The sequence below is a fragment of the Apium graveolens genome, chromosome 1 (genome assembly GCF_009905375.1).
Source record: "Apium graveolens cultivar Ventura chromosome 1, ASM990537v1, whole genome shotgun sequence".
Classification (NCBI taxonomy): domain Eukaryota; kingdom Viridiplantae; phylum Streptophyta; class Magnoliopsida; order Apiales; family Apiaceae; genus Apium; species Apium graveolens.
The window spans coordinates 177,046,539-177,072,810 of NC_133647.1; the positions used below are offsets into that span (position 1 = coordinate 177,046,539).

The following is a 26,272-nucleotide window of genomic DNA, read 5'->3' on the forward strand; positions in this document are numbered from 1 at the left end:
GTTCATTCTGATTGTCATGCTAGTTCATTCTGATTGTCATGCTAGTTCATTCTGATTATCATGCTAGTTCATTCAGATTGTCTTCCTAGTTCAATCCATTGTCCTACCGATTGTCTTGCTGAGCTCAGGATTGTCTTGTCAGTTCAATTCTATTCTGTTGATTAAAAAGAAGCAGACAAGCAGCAGTTCATTTTTATCCATCCAATATACAAGTCAAAACAAGAACAGAGCAGAAAAGAAAAAGAAGACAAATATTTCATCTTTCATCTGCAAACTTCAAGATTAAATTTCTAGATTGTAAAGTTAAATTCAATCAACTAGAAATCTTTATCTTGTTCTTGTATAACAATCTAGCGGATCAAAATCCCTAGAACTTAATCTCAAATCGCGTTTAGCATTTGATTCTAATTATTGCAAAAATAGAAAAAGTTCATGTCGAATTTATTCTAAATTTGTGATAATTAATTTGAGATTAATTCCTTGTAATCGATACAGTTGTTGTAACACCTTTCAAGTTTAATAATATTTTTATTTAACTTGAATTTTGTTTCACATTTTTTATTCCGCATTTAATTCGATTATTCGGTACTGTTTGTATTCAACCCCCCCTTCTACAAACACATTGGGACCTAACACCTGTGGTCGTACTCCTTACCTGTGGAAGAAGATAAAGCACAACGATCAGCAACAACAAAGTCGACAACCACATTCTCTTTGTTACGATTCAATTATTTCGTTCTTCTGTACTTCCGACCATAATCTGCATTCAAATCTTCCAGGTTAAAGAATTTGTCACCTTCTTCACCACCCATACCTTGCACAATGAATCAACCCGTACTCAAATGGAAGACACAGGTAAGAAGCTATTCAAGTGCACACATGTATACACAATATTCAAGTGGGTGAAGACACTATTCAAAAGAGAGGGAGAAGTCACTAATTAACCTAAAGAAACTAATTAGAATTTGAATTTCAAATTCAAAAGTGTATAGGACACATTCTTACCTTCCAAGAGAAGCTTAAAAAGCTTTCAACATAAGCTTTCTTCTCATCCAATATAATCTTTATTCTCATCCAATATGTAATTTTAAAAAACTAATCAGTGGCAACTTTAGTAATTTTTTACAACTTGGTGGATACAATGCTAAAAAGGGGTGGAAGTTACTATTCAAAAGGGCCAGTAGGAGCTATTATATAATTAGATAACACACGTCCTCTCACAAGATAGCTTCATGTACGTTAAGAAACCAAAGCATTCCCATAATTAATGTAAACATCTTATGAGTTATTCCTTCTTTTTGTTTTTTAATATATAATGTTTGACTTTTTGATACGTATATTTAGGAGGGTTGACCATATATCTAGAATTATTTTTTTTAAAAAAATTCTTTTTTTAATAAAAATATGAGATCAAAGTTTTTATTCACCAAAAAAAATTAATTTTTGTTTTAACTATGTGGTCAAACCTCCTAAACATGTGTTAGAAAGTCAAACATAATATATTAAAAAACAGAGGGAGTATTGTTTACTCATATCACCATTGAACTTTGTAAATTGAAATGGGGTGTTGGGGGTGGGTGGTAGATTCATTGCTAGAAATTTCAACCAACCTTAGGGCAAATCCAACAGTAATCCAAAAATCCAAATTTGGGGCAGATTACCCCAAATTTTATTCCATTTCAACAGTGATCCAAACGGTGATCCAAATTTGGATCACTTGATTTAATATAAAATAATGGTTTTGTTATTTGTAATTTATGAGATTTTAAATTTATTTTTGATTATATAATTATATAATTTATAACAGAATATAATTAATAGTTAACAAAATTTATTTTTAAAATAATGAGAAAACATAATTTCATTAAAATTTAAAAATAAAAAATAAAGAGGCACATATTGCATTTAGAGATTTATTAATTGAGCATTTATGGGAAGAATATACTAATTCGAAAAATTAGTGTGTATCAATTATATTTTGTATGTTAATTATTGCAATAAATGTCTTTTTTCGTGAATTAAGTGCACAATTTTAATATTTTTATGTGTATTATTTTTTTTTGATTTAATTAATTAATGAAATGTTATATAAATTGTTAATAATGATTAAATGATAAATTTAAGATAAAATTGCTTAATATGATATTTATATATTATTATATGTAAAAATTAATTTGGATCAAATATTTAGATCACACTATTGGAATTTTCAGAAATTTGGATCAGTTGGTGATCCAAATTTAGATTTTTGGATCATAACCATTGGAGATGGCCTTATAGTCTATACCTGTAAATGCTGCCTTGTATGGTTGTACCTCTTATGTTGAAGACATGCACTAACTTTAAAGCTGTAAATGAGATCATCTGGCAAACAGATCCAGTTCTTTCATTTTCCATGTAGTTCAATGGCTACATGGAATAGCTAACCCTTGACAAAATCCTCGTCATTGTAATGTAAGTCGCGAGATTTGCTTTCCAACTCCTAAACACAAAGTTCATTATGAGATCAATAATCTTCACATTTCTGCAATTCATGTGGCCACTGATGAATACCGTAAATGGCGGCATCATAAAGTTTTGATTTCCATCGCCGCAAAGTATTGATTTCCATTCCGTTTCGTCGCCCTGCTTGTACATGCTCATCAATGTAGATCTGGAATGTCCACATTTTTGGGTTAACCCTTTCATCTCTTATCTTACTAAGACAGTCCTTTGCATAAAACTAAATGAGCAGTTCTTTAACAAGAGCATCTCCAACGGACTCTTAATTTACTTTTTATAAATAATATAAATAATTTGACTTTTAGTAATTTAATACGTGTTCATCTCTAATAATACTATTTATATTGACTTCTAAATTCATTTTTTATTATTAGAAACGTTTTGAAACCATAACAATGTAAATGAAGTGGAGAGAGAAAAAGAGTATAGTTATGAATATATTATAATATTAGTTAAGAGTGAAACTTGATTCTTAAAATTAAGAGGATAGAAGAGGCTCTCACTGATTTGAAGAGCCATTAAAAGTCTGATTTGAAGAGCCATTAAAAGTCTGTTGTAGTAATATTTTATTTCTCCCTTTTTAAATTTTGATTTAAGAGTTAGAATAGAGAGTTTAATTTGAATTAAGAATTAGAACAGAGAGTTGGTTGAAAATGCTATCCCTTTTTGTGAGTGGAGAAGTTGAGAACTTGTAGAGACATGGGCAAGTGAACATGAAAATGACCTTTTTTATAAGTAAAACTAACTCACACTCATTAATCGAATTATTGGTCTTTTTCAAAAAATACAAGAACTCAACCACTGCTGCACAAATTTAAATTTTTATTGACACGATAATGACCTTTAATATTGAGCTAGGTTGAGAATTCGCGGAGAAATATGCAATTTGTGAAACAAGAACAAGCAATAAAAATCTACCAAACACCTAATTCTTATACTTGTTTACAAAATTTGAGTCAAAACTAAAAAATTCTCTGAAAATATCATTTCTCAAAAAATCCACATATTTCTCACTTGCAAGTTTTGTTGGCGAAGGGACACGCCTAAACAACATTCTTGATCATAGTGTTACTTTAGCATTATTGTATTTGTACCCCATATGCAGCCGCTAAGTGCTAACATAACATACACATGCACACATTCAAAATGCATGTCTATTAGTCTACATAGGGACATGACTTCCCAAGTTCCAAACACACTCACCTAGTTACAACTGAGTCCCATCTTATTGAACTCTCGGCACTAGTCACGCTATAGGGTCCATCTCGTGCAAGGGGCAAAGACGCAACATGTCTCTCAAAACTGGCTTAGCCGCAAAATCTTTATGGTCACAAGTCACTGATCCTTCCTGGTAACAAGGGGGATGGCAAACAAGGATACATGATCCTTTAAAGTCTTAAAAGTAGCATAATATTTACACGTTTGTCTGTGTGTGAAATAGACAATGATCAGTCCGGGCATACATGTAAATATTCTGAGAGATAACAGATAAAAACAATTAAACAAAGCTTAAGGATTTTAGGAAACGAGGATGGAGGAGAAATCAAAGATGGGTAGCTAAAAAGTGAGTGCCACAGAATCCTTTATGTATACAGCAGAACCTTCCCAGTAGATACCCTTACAGTTACAAGTGATTTATTAGGCTCTAATGTTTGTTAGATTGACTTGGGCATACTGACAATATAAGAACGGTGTGATTGATAAGTTGTAAAAAAATTATTTGTGAAAATTTTTGTGCATACAGTATAGTAAACCTATTTTCAACAATTTTGGTAATGGTAATACATTAAATTTAAAAGCAGTTCAAATGATTAAGAGTTTATCTGTTATTTTTCTTAATCATCCCGAATTTTATTAGAACATATAGTGAATTGTAAGGTATATAAATGAAAAAAATAATCTAAATGGACTGGATTTTGTTTCAAAAACTCAAGATTGAGCCCGGTAAAACGAAAATTTTAAAATAGAAGTAGGATGGAAATTTCGAAAAGAAATATATTAAAACTTATTTTCAGACTGATTCAATATTTAAGAAATGGAATATATGTGTACGTCTAAAGTAGGAGGATTCTGCATGGACTGAAATAAATCACATGCAACATTTATAAAACCAGACGAACAGAACAATGAAGGGAAATGGGACCATAGTACAAGCAATGAGTTTATAAAATTTGACCCCTAATTAGGTTGTTTGATGTTGAATAATTGTGTATATGTAGAAAGTGTGGGGGCGTGGGGATGACTCACCTGCACATGGTAAATGTCTTTTATGGCCTTGAGTGGTGCCTCTCATCAAAATGCTAGTACTACTAATCTCTTCCGTCTGAATTACAGTCTCTTTGAAGAAAAAGGTAGAACTTGACAATCCTTTCCTGGAGATGAAAGATACATCACCGTCACTTGCTTTTCCTCAAGTCCTGAAAAAGGGCCTTCTCTTCCTGCAAACTCACTTATGTACATGTATTTAGATCCATTTAATCCAGATTATTATTATAACTTATCTTCCGTAAATTATAATACGGTGATGTGTATTTTATTTTAGATTTAATATTGGTAAGTGAAGTTTTTCTATTTATCTAAAAAATTAATTAATAATATTGTAAAAATTATTTAATAAAATATAGTACTGCATTAATAATATGGACCTATAGCCAGTCCTGTACATTGGTAGTGGGATAGAACTGGGGAACATACCAGAACAGAACATAGTTGAAGCCTAGTGAGCTAGTATACTACTTGTACTAATGCTACTTCTTAAATTGTGGATTTGGGGAGTGAGACAAATGTGAACGCCAATAACAATGTTTAAAGTAATTGCTTTGTCTTTATAATTTACAATATTTTCCTAATACAATAATCAGTCTTTTCTTTTTATTTGTCACTCAACTTAATAAACAAACAGGAGTATTATACTCCTACTTCGCAGTTTAGGTTCAAATCTTCTGTGGTTAAAAAATTATCCTTCGATTTTTTGTCATCACTAACTAAGTGCCTGTTTGGGGAGCAAAAATACACTTAAATATGGTAAATGAGCATTTCATCTTTCAACCGACCGTTTGGGTAACATTTTATGTGAACTGAATCGGTCTTATATTATCATAAGCAGAAAGCGCAAAAAACCTCCAACATTCTTATTTCGTTCCATCTTATTTGGCAGATTTTCAATATTTTTTTAACAATGCAAATTTGTAATACAATATCATATTTGTGTATATATTAAACGTAATTAATGATATCATTTTTTTTGTCAGCTTAAGTTTACAGACATGAATATATATAGGAGAAAATAGGTATAGTAAATAATCTAGAAAATAAGCTATTTTCTTTTCAAATGTATGTTATTTCAAAAATTTTGTTTTCAGTTTTCAATTTTCACTTAAATTTATGTATATTTAGTATTTTTTTTGTTAATACTAAGTAATTTATATTTTTTCAATAATGTCTTTTTTTATCTTTTTAATTTTAAATTCATGTGTTAAAATTATTATATTAAAATTTGTTTTTTTTCAAAAATATTATAACTTATAAGTTATGTTTTACCAAACACTTACCAACTTATATATAAAATTATCTAAACACCTAAATAACTTATAATTTACAAAGTTCATATACACTTTTCAACTTTAAATTATAAGTTATATATTTTAAAAAATTTAAAACGGGCCCTAAAATTCATGAATCCGTCCAGCTCTAATAAATTATCAATTAGAAAGTTATAAATTCAAAATTTCAAAAAAGTGATAGGCATGCTATTGATCGGATTAACCTAAGTCCAAATCAAAATCACTTTTTTCGATTATAATCGATCAGTGATTGAATATTTTTTTACATCGTTTCATATTCAATCCATTGTTATATCATATTATTGAACAAGAGATCTGATAATAAGTATAATAACCCAAGTTGGATACAAATTACAATCTTCTACTATTAGGCGAAAGAACGTTTTTCATGAATTTTCACAACACACAATTGCAAACGTCTAAAAATTTGTTTCAATAAGACAATGATCATTTCTCCTTTCACACATCCATGACCGAGCTTCCTTTATTCTCGTAACTTCAACTTTTTTCCCGGTCCATGCTCTAGCCACCTTACGACATTTCAAAACTTGTATTTAAATTTAAAAAATCTCGAATTATTGAAATTTACTCTATAAAAATGAGTGACCGTCTAAGCGAGTTGTATCGAGCTAAATAATTTGAATTTTTTTGAGTTTAGGTCTGAATTGTAGCCATGTACTTGAATTCCAAATCGATATTATTTTATGAATCAATCGACCTCCCGTAGAGTTGTGTCATAAATATTTGTACATATTTTCGTTAAAAAAACACACCGCAAAGGACTGGAGGAGTATATATTAACCACAGTACACGTTTAGCATTAGATGGACACCCACCATTCCATTTGATAAAGGAATTTTTTATGAACACACAATAATTACTAAATTTTATGAGTTTGGTGTATTTTAATTTGTCCTCTAATCATAAATATTGATGGATCCTCTGCATTTACAACAATTCTACCAATCAAAATACATCAAACTCATAAAATTTACTCCCTCCGTCCCCTTAAACGTTGTCTAATTTGACTTTCGGTACTGTTCACGGTAAGCGATTGACTACTAATTTACGTTTAATCTATAATATCAAATATAGTCATGAGTGATCTCGTTGGATTCGTATTTATCAGTACTTTAATACAGTGAAATTTTTATATTTAATACTAATACGAATTTAAAAATATTAACAATCAAAAGTGTGCATTGATAAACATATCCAACATAAATAGAAAACATTTTGAGGAACGGATGGAATAGTAACTACTGTGTGACTCAAACATATTAGAAAGACCGTCTCATAAAACTAGAAAATAGTATACTATACCTAAAAGAGAGAGAGAGAGGGCAACTACAACTACTTACAAAAACCAAGTACTACTTCTTGCTGTCACTCACTCGGGAACCAAAACTCGAAATTTTCAAGAAACCTACCAGCAAACGCTGTCGTTTTGTCCCTACCCCGCCGGAAAACTATGGAAAACACCGGTTTCGTCAATTTCACCGGATTACTAGACCCCGGAGCCCAAGAATTTATCCCACCTAGCCACTTTCCAACTCCTCCTCCTCAAATAATTTATTCCTACCCAAACACAACACTAAATGAATTTACAGGGATACAATATCCGAACACAAATATGACACAAAACGAATTTACCGAAATACAATACCCTCAATATTATCCCCCAGCAGGATATATTAGAGTGGACCCGCCACCACTTCCTGTGTCATTACCACCAGCTTCAAACATGCCTTCACGAGCACTTTTGTTAAGCTCAGTTCCGACAGAAGTGAGTGAATCTACGGTGCGACGAGACTTAGAAGTGTACGGACATGTAAGAGCTGTTGAGATGCAGAGAGTTGGAGAAGGAATCGTGGCCGTTCATTTTTATGATATTAGACATGCAGAAAGAGCACTTGTTGAGATACAAGAACAACACATGCAACATCAGTTTAGACTTAGACAACACTTTGATGCTGTGTTGATGAATCATGATGAGTCTGCTGTTCTTAGGTTTCCTGTCCCTGTGCCACCGCCGGCGTTTGGGTTGGTGTCCGGGAGAGCTGTGTGGGCCCAGTTTATGTTCCCGGTTGGTGGTGGTTTTCCCGAAGCTTTTAATCAGGGCAGTCTTGTCATTTTCAATGTTGATTGTCAAGTTCCCACAAGTTATCTCCAACAAATTTTTGAAGAATTTGGTACATTTTTTAACTCTTGTTGTCAAGTTCCCAAGTAGTATAATTAATGCTTTTTTGCTTATTTTTGTTGACTATTGTGTTTCTATGTTTGAACAAGGTAGATGATTTGTGTTTTTTGAATATTCATCTTAATCTTAATTTTGACAAATTTGTTTGTGTTTGTATGTTTAGGATGTGTGAAGGAAGCAAGAGAGACGCCAATGAAGAAAAATCAGAGGTTTATAGAGTTTTATGACACAAGAGATGCGGCCAAAGCTTATGTCGGAATGAATGGGAAAGAATTCAATGGTAGGCATCTTATAATTGAATATAGTCGGCCTGGTGGAAACAACAAAAGATTTCACAAAACACCGCATAACAAGCTGAATTGTAATTCCAGTCAGCCACTCAGAAGTCCTCGGTTGGTGGCACCGCATCAAGCATTGTCTGATGAACGGTCACCACCGTTTCCTAATACACAGTGTGGCCGTTTGCAGCCTCAATTCCCTACCAGGAATACGAAAAACCCTAATGGGAGCCGGAAACCAAGTAGTGGCCAAGGTGCGCCAGCAGTGTCTTTGTGTTTGAGTGGCGGGGAAGGGGGTGAGATTGCGAAGAAAAATTTAAGGAAAAGTAGCGCAACTTGTAGTGGCAATGGTGGCGGCGGCACAAATAATTTGAAGCAGGAGATCGATAAGAAAGCAGCAGCTGGTTGTAATGGTAAAGGGTGGAAAGGAATAGGATCAACAAATGGAAAGGAGCATGATCCTAGATTCCTGATCCATGAAGATTCAGTATTGTTGTCTAACTGCAGTGATCCTAGAACTACCGTCATGATAAAAAACATCCCCAACAAATACAGGTTTTGCTAATTTGTTTATCACTTGAACAAATTATTAAGCTAATTTGTTTATCATTGAACAAATTATTAATTATTACTATTGTTCCTTGTAGTTTGCTACCAAACTAATTTATTGACTTTATTTGAATTATTAAACTATATTTTATTTGGAAACTGCAGTCAGAAGTTACTGCTCAACATGCTGGATAACCACTGCATTCACTGTAACGAGCAGATTGCTGACGGCGATGACCAGCCCTTGTCTTCCTACGATTTTGTCTATCTTCCCATTGATTTTGTGTAATTTATTCTCTTCCCCACTCCATATTAAAACTTGAACCATTATTGTTTTTTACATAGTACGTTATTTGAAAACGGTACTACTATGTTTTGCCGTGACATGTATTTTTTTAAATAACAAGGTAGTCATGATACATAAAATGTATGGTACGTAGACTAATATTTGTGTGTATGTGTACATAATCCAGTAACAAGTGTAACGTGGGATATGGATTCGTGAACATGACTTCCCCGGAGGCGACATTTAGGCTTTACAAGGCGTTTCACCTTCAGAACTGGGAGGTTTTTAACTCGAGGAAGATATGTCAAGTAACTTATGCTAGGTTGCAGGTAAGAATGGAAAATTTTCTTCAGCCTTTGATATAGGCAGTATATATTAAGTTGTATTTATTAGTTATAATTAAAATTCCAGAATAATTAAACAACGCATGCCAAATTAACATAAATTTGGAAATTGTGATATAACAACAATATGAAGGGGGTGGAGGCACTGAAAGAACATTTCAAAAGCTCAAAATTTCCATGCGATGCGGAGGAATACATGCCGGTAGTGTTTTCACCACCCCGAGATGGTCACACATTGACAAATCCAGTCCCAATAATCAGCCGCGGCGCTACAACCGAAAGTAACAACACTGACTGTAACTCTTCAACCGCCGCTGGCAATAAGGACAATGAGGAGGAGTGTTATTACAGTACTGTTGAAGAAGCAGCTCAACAAGAAGGTGACAATGTCAATAATATTAATGACGATTGTGACATTGATGTGATTATCCGCGGCTGTGACAGTGGCGGTGCTGAGACGGCTCTTGAGGCAACGAGATTGTTTGACGAAAATTTGTAGGACAGTACTGTAGTAGCTAGACTAGCCTTGTAGTTGTTCCTTTCTTTCTTTTATGAGTTGCCAGTGAAGAAAAGATGTTGAGAGAGAATGTAGTTTCTTCACTTCTTATATTATCTATTAAATGCAGCAGTAATTTACAACAAAGCTTAGATTATATGACCGGCCTAAAAAACATTTTTATGAATTTATTTGTTTTGTTAAGAAAAATGTTTCAAATACCATGTGATTTTAGTTAAATTAAAAAAATGTGAATATTTAAAAATTAATAAAAATTATGTCAAATGAGAATCATATAAAATTCAATATTTTAAAATATTTATCAAAAATTAATTATTACACAAATGACAGTTATTAGCTGTTAATTAATTAAATATTATCTTATAGTAAGAAGAATGACAATTATTTTGATTATTCTAGAAATGAACCTAAGATAACTATTTTAATCCTATGTTAGAAACTTAAATATTTAAAGACTACAATGATATAAAAAATTTACATTTTTATTTATTTTTTATGAGTAATATAAAAATATTTATACAAAGGTTGTCAGATGACATTAAATGCTGTAAAAACATGATTAGCTGAACAAAGGCATATTCAATTTAGCATGTATGATCCCAGTCCGCAGTCAATTTCCATATGGATTAGAGGCTATACAAGCAAACACAGTATGGTGGATTTAGTAGCTACTAGTATGAATCTTTAGCCGGCTGCGTTATGATTTTCTTTTCATTATCCATTTTTAAATTTGTCAAAAAGTCAATCACATTAGATCATAGTCTGCTAAGTTATGCAGGAGCACAAAAAATATTATTCCTTGACTTCCTTCCCATTAGGAAAATTTTGAAAAAAAATTATAAAATTATATTTTTTATCTATTTTAAAATACGAATCGGACACTATAATAATAAATGAGTGAAACTGAGGGAGCATATTATGATATGGATAAATATTGTATTTAAGAATTTTTTTATTTTAGATATTAAAGGTCATATTTAGTTAATTATGCATTTATGTTAAATTTTTCTTAGGTTTGTAGTTGAAGAAATGGCTGGCTTTTTAATAAATCTAAGAGTAATTTTTATTTATATGTCTTGTACATAGACTACCTACAAGAGGTGTAAATAAGTAGATATGATTATAAACAATTTCGTATTTGTTCCAGAAAATATTATGCTTGAATTCGGTCCAATTTATAAATAAATTAAAAATAAACAAGATTTTGTTTAGATACAAACTAAACTTCGAGAACACCATAAATCAACTTGAAAGTCCGGCAATGCGTTTGATTACATTATTTCTGAACACGTTCGTTAATATATTTCGTAAGAATAATGCGTGAACACAAACATATAACACAATAATCAATAAATGATTATGTATACATTTTTCTACGAATTAATCTACCAATTTATTTAATTCATTTATCAGATTTTTTGTAAAATTTATTATATTTAAGTTGTAATACATGCTCAATAATAAGTATAAGACTATTTCATTCGATCTTTATTCAAATATTTAATCTATATATATATGATTATTTAAATAAAAATAATGTAATTTAATTTAAATCAAATCCTAAACACTTAAAATGTAATTCTTGGTTACTCATCAGTGAATGGGTACAACTTAGACAAAAATAGAGCGAAACAGTATGTGTGTAAGGGTACAAAAGTGGTCGAATTAGTTAGTAGCAGTAAAGAAACCACCGGATAAAAAGATGAGTTGGCTATATAAAGGGGGGCTGAAATAGCTACCTCTCGGTTTTCCACACAGGAGATGAAGAGAGAGCATCATGTGAATGAGTTGGTGCTTGACAGAGAGGTAAAAGGGGGCAGAAACCACAGTAGTAATAATAAAAAGAGACTACTGATCCGAAGTGGCAGTGATGCATACATATATTGCAATGGGATTGGTTTGACCTCCAGAGATACCATTCCATCATGCACCCTGTACTCCAGAGTTTTCAGATCCATTAACACACAACACAGGCTGATACCAGAAACTTTAGAAAAAAAGAGCAAAATTAAGGGTTTAAGTAAAAGCTGAAACTATTTCACCTCATTGGATGCTCTTTACAATTAATTGAGTAAAAGGAATGAAATTTCTACAGCAAAAATTGATGTTTGTAAATAGTATATCACACTGGCAAACATGATAGATGACATGCATAGGCGGCCAACAAAGGGGTTGGTGCATGGATTGAGTGATTGTCTCATTACAGGAGGTGAAAAGTTCGCCTGTGTGTAATAAATTACGTAGGAAATAAAAACACCATCGTTTGTTAAAATACCCATGCCCTAAGACCTAATGGAGATTATATTTTATAGTGAGAAAGATGCAAAGTTTTATCTTTATTTCGAGGAGAATAGACAATTGTATTTGATAATGACAATACATATCAAAATTATAGATTCAATTGAAACAACACATTTGTTGTTTTTCATTATTTGGGTGTCAGATAGCTGCAACGCTGCATCAGTGTTTTTAACTCTTTTCACCTGAGATGGTATGGGGATTTGACACGTGGCCCACCTGACTACCTGACACGTACGTTGTCAGGAAGCTTTAGGATGGTCCCGGGGACCCTGCACATTTTGATAGTAGTTGTTAGACTTGGTTGTTTGTTCACGAGGAGGCACAAATGGCCGGGACCAAACTTGTAATAACAAACCTCGTCTTGTTCCTAGCTTATCTCCATTCTCCATGCTCCGCTATTGCCCGTATAAACTTCAACCTATGCTTGAAATACTCCCTCCGTCCCAGCCAATTGTTTACATTTGATTTTGACACGAAGGTTAAGAAATATGTATAAAGTAGTGAAGAAAAAAAGAAAGTGAGTGAAGTAGTGAGATTCATTTATTTTTAATGTATAAAAAGGAGATAGTAGAGTAAAAGTAGTGTGAAAAGGTAAAAAACTAGGAAACTGTTGGGACCCATTTACTATTTTTGGTAAGTTTTGAAATATAAATAATTGGATGGGACATCCAAAAAAAGTGTAAAGAAATGGTTGGGACAGAGTATGATTTTGCTTGTAAAACATTAAGTATCAAAATAGTGAATTTCAGTTACTAGTACTTGTTAGTGTTCGATTTCATGACTAGGCAATTACTTCCCGTGCATTTAAGATGAATAGAAAATATGATTTTATAATTTTTTTGAAAAAAAAATCTTTTTTACAGTAAAAGTTTAAATGTCCTATTTTTATTCAGAAATTTTTTTTTAAGAAAAAGTTATAGAACTGTATTTTATATTTATCTTAAAATATTTGTCTGACACTCTCTAACAGAAGATAACAATTGGCCGGAACGGAGGGAGTATTAGATTACTTAGGAGGCAGATACCGGTAACATTACAGTTATTATTATTAAATATTCAATATTCTTAATATTGAAATAATTATATTAATAATTGTAATGTGCTCAATTTTAAGTAAGGAGTGTATCACTTGTATAATCTCTTCTACATATAATAGCCCAACAAGGGTATAATTTTATGAGATTAAAAAGTCTCATTAAAAAGACTAAATTACCCTTGTTTTTAGTATTTATATAAAATATGTGGTTAGTGGAAATCGAACTCAGATTATTTCATTCAACTATACAAACTCTTACCACTACACCATATTTTGACATGTGTTTTTTATCAAACACATAATATGTGAGTGTGCTAAATGAATATTTTATTTAACTTTAAAGATACTTACTTGAATTACGCAAAAAAAAAGATAGTTAGTTGAATATTTGCACAGTTAATTTTAAAGAATTGAATTCCAGATATAAAATTAGGCATAGTACATAAATGGATTATTATCTTATTCATTAATCATTTTTTAGTTTGAAAATATATCTCATATATTTTTAACATATTTTTTATTATAACAAGAAATTAAAATGTACATATCTAATTTTAAAAAGAAATATTTAAAATAGAATCGCTTATATATAAATAATTTATATTGGTATTACATATTTAGATAAACTCGAATTATAATGAGTCATGTATTTTAGAACTTGACCCATTTTCCAAAAAATACTCGAAATTTGATTACATGACCCGGCCGAAAAATATCGTTGACGATGTTTAGTAAATTTAAATTACAAGCTAGGCGATAATATCTTACCAATAATGTGAATTTTTTTAATATCTTATGTTAATATAAATTAATGTGTTTGAGTTCTTTATAGGATGAAGTGAATTAATAATTTATATTAAAATTACTAACTTCACTGGTAACGTATTATTATTTTTGAGATTTGTCTCGATTTTAAGAATATTTGAAATTTGAAATGAGATGTCACGAGATTTGTTAAAACTACAATGATATACTAAATCGATTTCTTTTTCAGTTTTCACTTAAAAAACTAGTTTTTAAAAATGAATTCTACAAATATTTTGAATTATTCAAATAAAAGTTATATATCTATACTTGTAGCATTTGTTCAATGCATTTTATATTATTTAAGAAAAAAAATATATACTGTTCAATAATTTGAAAGAATTAACCAGTTCAACTGATATTTATAAAACTTCATCGAACTGAAATTTTTTAATTTTAGGACAATAGTATAAAATGTTATCAAATTATTATATATTGAAATATTAGAGTCGTAATGAAAAAAACTTAAAAACGGTTTAAATAACAATATAATTACAATTTTTCTTTCGAATTCTTGAAAAAAAATCATGAATATCAATAATAAGTCTTAAAAATATATAATTCATTTTTATGTTACAACCATGATTGATACCCAGTTGCGTAAAAAAAAATATGGATTGTTTTTCATATATCATATATAAATTATAGCAATTTATTTATTACATAATTTTAATTTTTGAATAATTATAAATGCATGTTAGTTAAGTAAACAATTATCTCACTAGATGTTAATAATGATTATACATGTACATAAATCAGATATTTAACATATAAATAATTGAAACCATCAAAATTTTAGTAAGATAATTTACATGCTAACACACACACATACATATAACTTAATCTTACTTTCTTAACAGTAGTGTAAATAAAAAACTAACATTTTCCCATACATACATGATACTTGCATACGTTGAATTTCAAAAACTAATATTTTTCATTAAAATCAACTTTAATATTAACAATAATGTAAATTTTACATTATTGTATATTATGATTGCAAGGCATTTTGACTCTAGTTATACATTTTTTATCTTTTTAAATTGAGTATGTCAATTATAAGTTAGTAGTGAACTCAGTAATAATATAGAACAGTACATATAGTTTATTTAAATAAAATTCAAGATTGTGGTCAACTCTGTATTCAGCATGTATGTTAATTTTTAGTTTTTTATTTGTAAACATACTAACGACATTCTACAGATTAAGTTTAATCGTTTCATTCTAAACGTACACTTACTACCCTGTTTATATTCATTCATTAAATATAAAATAACGGGTAAGAAAATTACAATATAATAATAGTTGATGGGATATTCACTCCTAAAAGTGAGAAAAATATTCGAAACTTTTAATGTTATAGAGGGGGACATGAAGGTTTTTGGAGAGAAATTTTATCTCCATTTGTTCAAAATTTGACTTAAGAGCCTATATAAGGATGTTGTTGGAATTGCTTTAAAAATATTATAATTACACAGATTATTATGCTAGTTTATATTTAGTATAGAACTAATAAATAGATAGTTGTAGATTCCTTAGTTTTAAGAGCATCTCCAACATTCTCTCTATTAAGGTCTTCACTAAAAAATTGAGTAGGGAGAATTAAAATATTGCTCCAATAGGTTCTCTAAATCTCATCTTAACTTCTCTCTAAATCTCATCATAATTTTAAGAGTCTAATCCTCAATTTTAAAAATCAAATTAACTATTATTTTATTATATATACTTAATAACAAAATTATATCTTTCCGGTTACTTATATTTTTTGTGTGAATTCAAGATCTTTTTATAATAAAATATAGATTAAGAAGTCAATTTAAAGAGTATTGTTGGAGATGAATACATATTAAATCACTAAAAGCCAATAATATATATTATTTATAAAAAGCGAGTTAAGAGTTTATTGGAGATGCTCCAAGGAAACTTGTTATATAAAATATACCAAGTTTAAAATAATAGGCCTGGTTGAGTAATTAAATTTTACATAATAGGTTAATATTATTAATAAATTTAAAATAATTTATATGTATCCTATTTTTACTCCGATTAATTTATGTTTTCGATTAATCGCTAATCGGTACCTTGTAGAGTACCGATATTTTTACAATCACGATTACAATAAAGAATTGGTATAATATTTAAATTATTCTTCCTCTAGTAGAAGATGAAGAAATCGAATTCTTGGGCGGTTGTGTAATTAATCAGCAAAAGACAATAATAGTAGTCAGCCGAATATAAGATAAGCACAGAAATATTACGAGTGCATCCCAACAAATAACAAAAGCTTAAATGAGAAGTTGCAGAGGGAGTAAGTGGGATATAGATTCTCTGTCGTCTTTGCAAAAAAAAACTAAAGTAACAAAAAAAAAAAAACAGTCTTGAAAATATCAAACACTAGTGTGTGTTTTTTTGTATTCACTTGTGGGGCTTACCATATCATACCAATATTTTAATTTCTTCTACTTGGGGATTTTGTCCGTGAATCTTTAGAGCTTTGACCAAAACAGTGCCAAAACCCCGTAAGTGGGTCAAAGATTTGGAGACAGAATTGGTTAACTAAACTACAAAACGCTAACTATTCTATACATTTAGTACCATGCAGTTTTTTAGTATTGGGGGTTACGTACTTTTGTATATTTCCAGATTTATGTTTTAATACTCCTTGGTTGTGTTTCTACTTAGATTATGCAGATTTATGGAGCATCTATTCTTAATGCGTGCATGCTTTTGAGTTTAGCAATGTCGCACGGTTGCCCACTTTGCAACTCTGTTCGTTTATTTTTTTTATTATTTGTGCTGTTTCAGTTTTTTTTTTCTAATTGTAGCTTCGGTTTCTTACTTTCGGATTGTGTACAAATATTTTATGCAGGTTCTCGGTCATGAAATTTACCTATGGTTCATTTTAACATTAATTTTAAGTTTCTAACATTTTACATATAAAAAAATTATTATTTTGCATGTTTTTTATATTACTACTTAAGTTCCTAATTATTTATTCATTTTGAATTTTACATATATTTTAAGATTTATTAAAAGTATAATTTTGTTGATTATTTTTTAAATTTTTATAAAATTAACGGAACTATAAATTCAATGTACCTTAAATTATGTGATAAAATTAAACTGAATAAGTAAAATAAGATGAAATTTAGTATATTATTTCAATTTTTTAATAATTTTTGGAAGAGATGATCGAATCTCAGAAGAGGATATGGTCTGGTTAAACCATAAAAGTGTGAGAATGATAGCAAATATTATCATGATTTTTAAAACTACTATTTTTTAAATTCAATAATAAAAAAATATACATCATTTACAAAACACACTTAAGATTAAAATTGGGAAATGTGATCAACATTACCAACGAGTAAGAATAGAAGGGGTGCTAGTGCGACAACGGGCCTTGATTAGGAAACAACGGGCCTTCTCGTGAGATCTGGTTTTAGTTTCGTTGGGCCCAAATTATGTTACTAGCCAGTTTAGCTGCTTGTGTAGTAGAACCAATAACAGAATGAACATTGTACAGAAACAACACACGCATGAAACTGGAAACACTAGCAAACATATGAAATTATGGACAAAACCTATCCACAACAGATTGTTACATATGTATCAGAAAGAGAAACTAGTACATTGGGAAAATTCAAGAACACACTAAAATAATAATTGGAGACAAACATTTTAGTCGCTATCAACATCATCTAAGATTGAAGCTAGCTTTGTTTATGTGCACTTACTCATTGCAGCAACGATACATGATGCACTTCTCCATTGCACGGCCACACTCTGCACAGACCACTACATCCTGAACCCTCTCTGTTGATTCTGAAAGTACAAACCGATCACAATGATCCGGAGTACGAAGCTTTTGAATAAATTCATTCAGCGCGGGCACAAAGCCTTTCTCGTCACTTTGATGCTTCCATTCATTAAAACGATACAAACTCGTCAAAAACCTTTCACCTTTTGCTTTAGCCATTTCTCCGGTACCTTGACTAATTACTGCCCATCCTTGAACGCTATTGTCAAAGCAGAGCATGATCATGATTTCTTTCATTATCTCATCACTTTCAACAGATTTTCCAAGTCGCACTTTGGAGTTCCACATGCTGTCTAGCCTACTCCAGAAGAACCAGATTATGGTCAAATCCTCCCACACACGACTAAGATTTTCAGCATGGATGGTGGTAATAATTTTTCGAATTTTGTTCCCCGGGTTGCTTTTGCCTACATATAACATCTCTAGCTGGATATTAGCACCGCGCGCTACTGATCGTAGCGTGGTTGTAAACTTGCGGATCCAATCAATATTCTCACCACCGTACAAGCAAATGTGTTTTCCTTTACAAATCTACAAAAAGAAATGTGGTCAATTTTATGCATTTTGTAATATTATATGCAACAATGATTGCATAGCGTCCTTACCCAATCAAAGATCACGGGATCAATGGAATGTGCTAGTAGCTCAATTCTCCATGCTTCTTCTTTCCAAAGTTGCTCTTCCCTTGAGCTAGTATAAGGGTAAGCACCCGTACCCCAAATCCACATCATATGGAGGGCGTTAAGGTTGACAACTTTCCCTTGTTGATCCAACACCACGACAATAGGCTTCTTGGTGAAGTGCCAATAGTCCTTAATGTACTTAATGGCAGCTGTATCCAGAACTGACGGATGATGCAAAGATAGCCATGGCATTGTGTTCTGCGACTTCACAAATTGTTGTTGCTTTTCTTCATTCCATGGAATTGATCTGTCCGTGATTGGAAGCCAGACAACTTGTTGATGACCCTCAGGCCTAGATGGATTTTGCATTGATTCTCGATACATCGCATCAAAAAGTGAAAGCTCCTCTTGGGAAAAGTCAAGTTCTGAAATGAAAAGCAACACAACCTTCCTTCTCAGTGCGTCGATGCTTACCTGTTTGCATTCATGCTAACAATTAAAATTTGTTTGGTTGCATGTGATTTTTCAAAAATTATGTGGCAGATTAATTAAAACAATAGAGAGCTAACCCTTCTCTTGGTAGAACTCTCAAATAACGGGAGCTGATCGTCTTTGGGGTTGATCAAAGCCTTTAAGACCTTAATGTTGTCAGTTTGAGGTGTTTCAAACAGCCAAACAAGTGTTCTATAAGCTGATATTTATATGTAGATTGTCATATACGCGTGCATAAAATGATATCATAAATTACTTAAAGACACAAATGCACAAGAATATACCGATGTGCTGATGGCAAAGAGACAATTGTTTGTTGAAGTGGGTGTGGATGTTATTGACCTTAAGGGACAAACTATACAGTTCCCATGCCTCTGTTGTCAACACTATGTATCTAATCAATCAAACACATCAACATTATAACTTTAATCCATCAACATATATGATCAAATTTCATCAAAAAAAGAGCAGCAGCAAAGACATACTCTTGACTAATGCCTATAAGGTTCATAACAATGGATGCACAAGCCACAATGCTTCTGATGGTCCAGAAAACAGCTATAGGGATATGAGCAGTGACAGTGACCATCTCTGGAGTGTCCGGGCTTATGTACTGTGAAGGGAGGCTCTTAAACTCGACAATGCACTTTGTTAGATCAAGTACTGCCTTGATCAGGCTAACAAGTGACTGAAACATAGGTTCCAAAGATTCCGCACGTTCCATTATATCTGGAAGTTGCTTGAGGTCTGCAACTGATTTGGCTAGAGGGTTGGTGGGGTAAAGCTGTGCCACTAGCTGAAATTCGTCATAGATCATAGCAAACGCCGCCAAGGCTACCACTACCTTGACTTCCCATGGGTACCTTGAGAGTATTTTAAAGAGTGACAATGGTGTTGCCTGTGCATTCCCTTCCCCAGAACATTTGCAGTATAACTGTAACACTTATAATAATCTTTAACATTTGTAAAAATTATGAAATAAAGCAATAGTTGAAATACTGGTTATAAAATACCTCAATAGAAATCTTATTAATAGTGTGGGCTAAAGGTTCAAGAATAACAGATAAGCCGCTGTGGGAAAGTTTCTCATCCACTGCATCTAATTGTGCTTCTTTTCTCTAGAAAATTGAATCATGAGAAAATATGTGGTCAATTAATTAATCAACCAATGTGGTATATTTCTGTGTATATGGTCTGAAATGTAATTTATATATCTTCTGAAATGAAATTTGGACTCAAAAAAATAGATGATTTAAAATAAGCAAAAAAAATTGGCAACAAGTGCACTTAATAAACTCTAATTCCTTATACATAAAAACTATAATTTCCAACACGTTACAGGATCACACTGTACCTGAGAAGTTGCGGAAAGAAGAGCGCCGGGGAGGGGTGCATTGGCACGATGCATAATATCTTCAATGATAAGAGGAATGGGTTTGATATAAAACTCACGGCCATCAGGAGTATGTGTACTCAGGATTTGTTCCATCATGACATTGTCATCTGAGGTAGAGAACAAGATCCGATCACCCCTTGCCTGCTGCTTCCTAGCACTCCCAGCCGGTACTATTGCAGCCATTAAGGCAAGCTACTAAATTTAGAATGGAAAAAAGAACACACACAATGACAATTATTTTGGACTAAATTGTGTTGATTGAGTATGCAGTTTGTGTACAAAGATTGTTTCATATTTATTGCAACTACGAGGATAGTGATGTGGACTAAAGGGCAATTGAACCAAATACTTTGCTTTGCTGGTTAAATTGTTGGTACATCTTTTTCCAGGGTTAGAATTTTTGTTCATAAAATTGCTCGAGGGGGGTCATGTTTTGTCATATAATCAGCTTTACTTTGGTAGATTTCTCAAGAACATTCCTGACAAAAGAGTAAAGGAATTGGATTTTAACTTTGCATAAGTTTTCTGACTTGTATAACACACTTTGCAGTAAGTGAAAATTGTTTCTGATAGGTAATTTATTTGAAGTTTATAACCATAAAGCCTTGGTATCAGAAAATGTTTCATACTCAACCATCTGTGAATTAAGTTACTTTGAGTGAATTGATTCATTTAAAACTGCAATTTTTTTAAATCTTCTGAAAATTTTAATCTTAAAGTTCATTTTTTATAGCGATTTCAGGGCATCCTTTTTCTGTGAAGTAATAAGATCTGAAAACGGAATTTATCAGAAAAGGCTAATCACTGTAATTTTTTAGATCTTAAGATAATTGTCTAAAATAATAAAGTCTGGAGAAGCATGTGTTGGAAAATATGGTATAAGTACCATGTTGGTAAGTCAATTATTTGAGCTAGGGACTTTTTGCCAGCTACGACTACTCCAAATTTTTTCAATTTTGAATTTTTTTCTCTTAAATCTCAGTATTTTATTTTAGTTTTCTTTCTCTCACATTTTAATCAATTAAAATTCTCTTAACTCATATTTTAACATTTCTCCTTTACATTTTTAGTAGTCAATATTTTAATAATTTGTACAACAAAACTGAGTATATATTTTTTAAAATTAAATACTTTTTAAAAAAACCCAGTAAATATTTTTTTTGTCCGCTAACACAAAAATTCGTCCATAACTTATATAATTTTAACTATATTATGAAAAATGCCAAAGTCTTACCTAAAAAAAATGCTAAGTCTTAACTTTTAAAGTTGTAAAAATTTATGTATTATATTCAAAAATGATGTAATATATTATAATTATAAAATTAGTAATCACTATTTTTTTCTCCGCTAACACAACATTCCGTCCACAACTCATATAACTTAAAATTTATTCTAAGAATTATGCAAAATTCAAATATTTTCAACATATTTCATTTGTTTTTTTACGTAATTAAATTAAATTAGTTTTATATTATTTAGTGATACAATAAAAAAATTATTGATTCATAGAAAGGATTTTGTTTTCCCGCAAACACTTAAATTCGTCCACAACTCATATAATTTTCATAGTATTCTAAAAAATGTCAGAGTTTTGCTTATAAAAAATGCCAAAGGCTTATTTTTTTAAATTTTCTTAAATTATGTAATATATTTTTATTACAAAATTGTTAATCAATATTTTTCTCATAATTTTAAATTCATTCTAATAATTATGTAAAATTCAAATATTTTCAACATATCTCATTTGATTTATTACGTAATTAAATTAAATTATTTTTAAATTATTTAGTGATACAATAAAAATTTATTTATTGGTTCATTCCTAAATTATTCTTAAAAATTTAAACTCCTGTATTCATTCCTAAATTAAAATTAGGAATGGTGAGAAGTAAGGAAGTATCGTCATGAATAATTATTCGAAAGTAGATATTTTCATAAAATGGTATTTTATTATTTATTCATTTATCTCAAATTATTTAATAAAATTGACAAAATGCTGCATTTCTTAACAGATAATGTTTTCCATCTTTAGAAGTATAAGATAAAATTTTACTTTAGAAGCAAAACATGCATGTAATACCTCTTTTGTAAATCTGCCCATCTTTTAAATTATCGAAATTTAAAATTATAATGTCAGTAACAAATCTAATAATTTTAAGTTTCAAGTAAGTGTTTTGGTTTCTAAAAAGGTAACATAATAAATTAATTTAGATATGATAAAAATGACATAAATTTCATTAATCAGCAATCATGCACATATTAAAAGATTAAATGTAAAAACTAATATTTCAAAAATTTTATTTGTACATATTGAATAATCTTCAGACAACCTATAATTTTTATAATAAAGTAAACTCCCTTGTTAGAGACTCGAACTCACTTATTTCTTTCATTGTGTACTTTCCACATTTTATCAGTATTATCTAATAGTAATTATTCATTGTCATTTTAATTTTAATAATTAATTATATTTTAAATTTATGAGATATATGAATCAACAATCCAACTTGTATCCTTCCTTAACTCATTAATTCATAATTAAAATAAACACTATTTTTATAGTCAATATTTTATACTTTTATATTTAATGAAATGAATATTACTCCAAAAATATATTTAAGTACATATATGTTGTATTAGTATAAAGGTTTTTTTTATAAACCGGACATGATATTGATCAATAGGGAATATGAGCTCATGCTTATACCTCATAGCCACACTTAAATCCGCCGACTACCTCAAAACCAAAAGCTACAGAGCATAAATTGAGATCCACAAAACTAAAAATAATCAACTACCATTCCATACTGCACCACCGTACACATACATTACTACCCTATATAGCTAATGGAGCCAAGTCGCTCACCGATTTTAAGAATACGGGGAAAGGCTTGTTTCCAGACTTAAAATTAGTCCATCTCCTCTAGCTGATCATCACATGTGGAAATAGTACCACCTTCAAGAAAAATCGCAGAACATCAACATTGAGAGCAACTATCAAGTTCAATATATATTCTCATCCGGAGCACCCATTTGACCTAACCGAAGTCTTAGATCTAGTACAAAATAAAATTAACACCATAAACTGACTTAAACTACTGTCTGACAAACATGACAAACATACTTACACTTGAGGTAGCCATTCATAATTATTCAGACTCGAACTAAATGTACACCAAACAAAAAGCCAAAATAGAATTTAAGTACCAGCTGAGAACATGAGCTCGAATTATTTGACCATGATTCATTTTCGCCATCTTATCCCACATCTCGTAGCCGCTTATCCTCAGCACTGTCAAACATTAGTATAGTAGGTGTCTCTTATATGGTCTTGATGATTGTCGTCGTGTTTTCATTATCATTTGAGTCGAGTAATATAGTGCCTTCTGTTTAATTATAAGAGCATCGAAAATAGCCTTGTCACTTGCACAAATCAATCAGAATAAATACTTTATCCGAAAGACATCTAAAAAGCAAATAGTGTGTAAAATATTGAAAACGAAGGACATACAAATAAATTTTAGTAAACGTGTTCCCACTGTTGAAATATTTAATTTTAGATCTTCAAAGCAAACATGAGATCTTCCTTTGTCAACACATCCAGATTGTCAGCTGTTGGTTGCACCTTGGCCACCTTGGCGATAGCCTTGTTCTTTGACAACCACCCTCTAGGAATGCACCTACTATCTTTCCATCCTTGATCCACTATGTACCAAACTTAGGATTCTCTGTTGCACCAAAGATTACTGCATCACCAATATTATCACCATAGAGTTACCATGAGAGGTTAAAAGAATTGAACGTGAATAGAAGAATAGAAGGTAGTCATATGCATCAATTGTTTTTCCTTGTTTACATGCAAAAATTGCACGTAGTTCACTTGTTTTTTAATCTTTGTTTACTTTGAAATTGTACTATTTGAAATTAATAATTTTGTTAAAAAACTGTTGCTCAGGACACAGAGATCAAAATAACAGTCACTTATCATGAAATATCATATATGAAAAAATTTGAATTTTTATGAAAAAGAATTGAACTTCTTTTTTAATTCCATAAACAACCCGGGCAGCCGAATTTTCTAATAGAAGTCTTTTATTCATAAATCATGTCGATATGTATCACTAAGGGTTGTGTCTTTCCTGCATGCAGTAGTAAATCACTTTCCCTCGCAAACTCTAATGTATAATCCTCGTTTTAATTAATCATCAGAAGTCAAAGAAAAGTATGTAATCCATAAACTATTTTTATGACATTATATTTTGTCCAGTCTAATATAGTGAAAGAGATTTTATCTATGTGAATATCTTTTTGTAGTAGACTAACATTGTATCAAGGTGGGTCTGGAGATACTTCTGTCATTATAACCATAAGCTAGGAAATCCTCCAATCCTTCTGCAGGAAAATCTAAAGGATGCAATACTTATCTACATCTTAATTCATTTCTTAAATTTTTTGTGCTTAAATGAGGTCAAATTATTATAATGTAATCATACTAACAATGGCAATGTGAAGTCATCTTTTTAATTATATCCTCCTGAAACATAGAAACCAAGTACATTTCATAGTATGAAGGCTACTGAGCAACCAACTTACTAATCTAGCACTGCAACCAACTTAATGAGCAACCAACTAACTGATTAGTTATTTAAGGACATCACATTAAAAATCCTTAGAGTGGCCAAAACTCTTGCCCATAAACCTTTTCCACCATTTGTAAGGTTTCACTCAATTTTTTTTATAAATTTTATTTGTATAGAAAGTAGTATACATGATTTGTTGAATATTCCCATTAGTATGATATTAATATCACTGCATATTCAGAAAAAGTAGATTTAAGCTAACCATTATCCGTTACCTTCATTACTATATCACAACCTGCCATCAGTTCACCTTTAAAGTAAAGCTCTGGAATATTAAAAATGGAGCTTTTAATTAAAAAGAAGAATCAGGGTCGTAGACAACATATGTAAAGTTGTGTAATTATGAGAGAAGCATGTGGACCTCGACATGAGATGCTGTTATGAGAAGACCTACCAGACAACAGCCTAAAATCCAAAATTTTATAAAATCTAGAATTTGAACTCAAAATAAGCTCAACAACAAATAAATGCATACCAACCTTAAATCTAAAATTGGACTCAAAAACAGCTCAAACATCCCATCTTTAAATAGAAGACACATTTATAATTTTATAACGGATATCAAAGAATAGATACAAAAAGCTGAGTTCAGCTTCTTACCTATATGGACCAATTTGAACCATTGACAGCCGGTTTTAAGCCATTCACAACATGTTTTGATCCATTTACTGTCCCTGCATGTTCAACTGATATTGAATTTTTTTCCATTATAAAAATTAACTGCACTGGAAGATGGAGCAAACAAATATACCTCGAACTTGAGCTTCAATACGATTCTCCCCAATCTGTTCCTCCTTGAATTGTTTAAGGAAGGGCAAGGATCATTCTTGGCAAGGACCATTACAACTGGACCTGCTAAAAGAGTTTAGGTGGGTTCAATCATCCCTGTTTAGAAATACTATAGGCTTGATGTTCAAGTTC

General features: G+C 31.0%; 2 protein-coding genes across 3 annotated transcripts; one reads left to right on the forward strand and one right to left on the reverse strand.

Moving 5' to 3' along the window:
* The first annotated feature begins 7,407 nt into the window (after nt 1-7,407).
* Nucleotides 7,408-10,361, forward strand: LOC141671845 (protein terminal ear1-like). The gene is made up of 5 exons (XM_074478232.1): nt 7,408-8,257; nt 8,429-9,098; nt 9,258-9,377; nt 9,566-9,707; nt 9,856-10,361. Exons 1-5 carry the CDS (start codon nt 7,537-7,539, stop codon nt 10,219-10,221), a joined length of 2,019 nt encoding a protein of 672 aa, XP_074334333.1. The 5' UTR covers nt 7,408-7,536; the 3' UTR covers nt 10,222-10,361.
* A 7,557-nt stretch (nt 10,362-17,918) lies between these two features.
* LOC141671849 (protein SIEVE ELEMENT OCCLUSION B-like) lies at nt 17,919-21,123 on the reverse strand. Of its 2 annotated transcripts, XM_074478245.1 has the most exons (7): nt 20,670-21,122; nt 20,329-20,433; nt 19,801-20,249; nt 19,600-19,709; nt 19,393-19,514; nt 18,806-19,297; nt 17,919-18,731 (listed from the first exon to the last, which is right to left on the reverse strand). In XM_074478245.1, exons 1-7 carry the CDS (start codon nt 20,892-20,894, stop codon nt 18,114-18,116), a joined length of 2,121 nt encoding a protein of 706 aa, XP_074334346.1. In that variant the 5' UTR covers nt 20,895-21,122; the 3' UTR covers nt 17,919-18,113. The 2 variants fall into 2 exon arrangements, with proteins under 2 accessions (XP_074334346.1, XP_074334356.1); XM_074478255.1 differs by lacking the exon at nt 20,329-20,433 and having other exon boundaries at nt 20,670-21,123.
* Between the last annotated feature and the right edge of the window lie 5,149 nt (nt 21,124-26,272).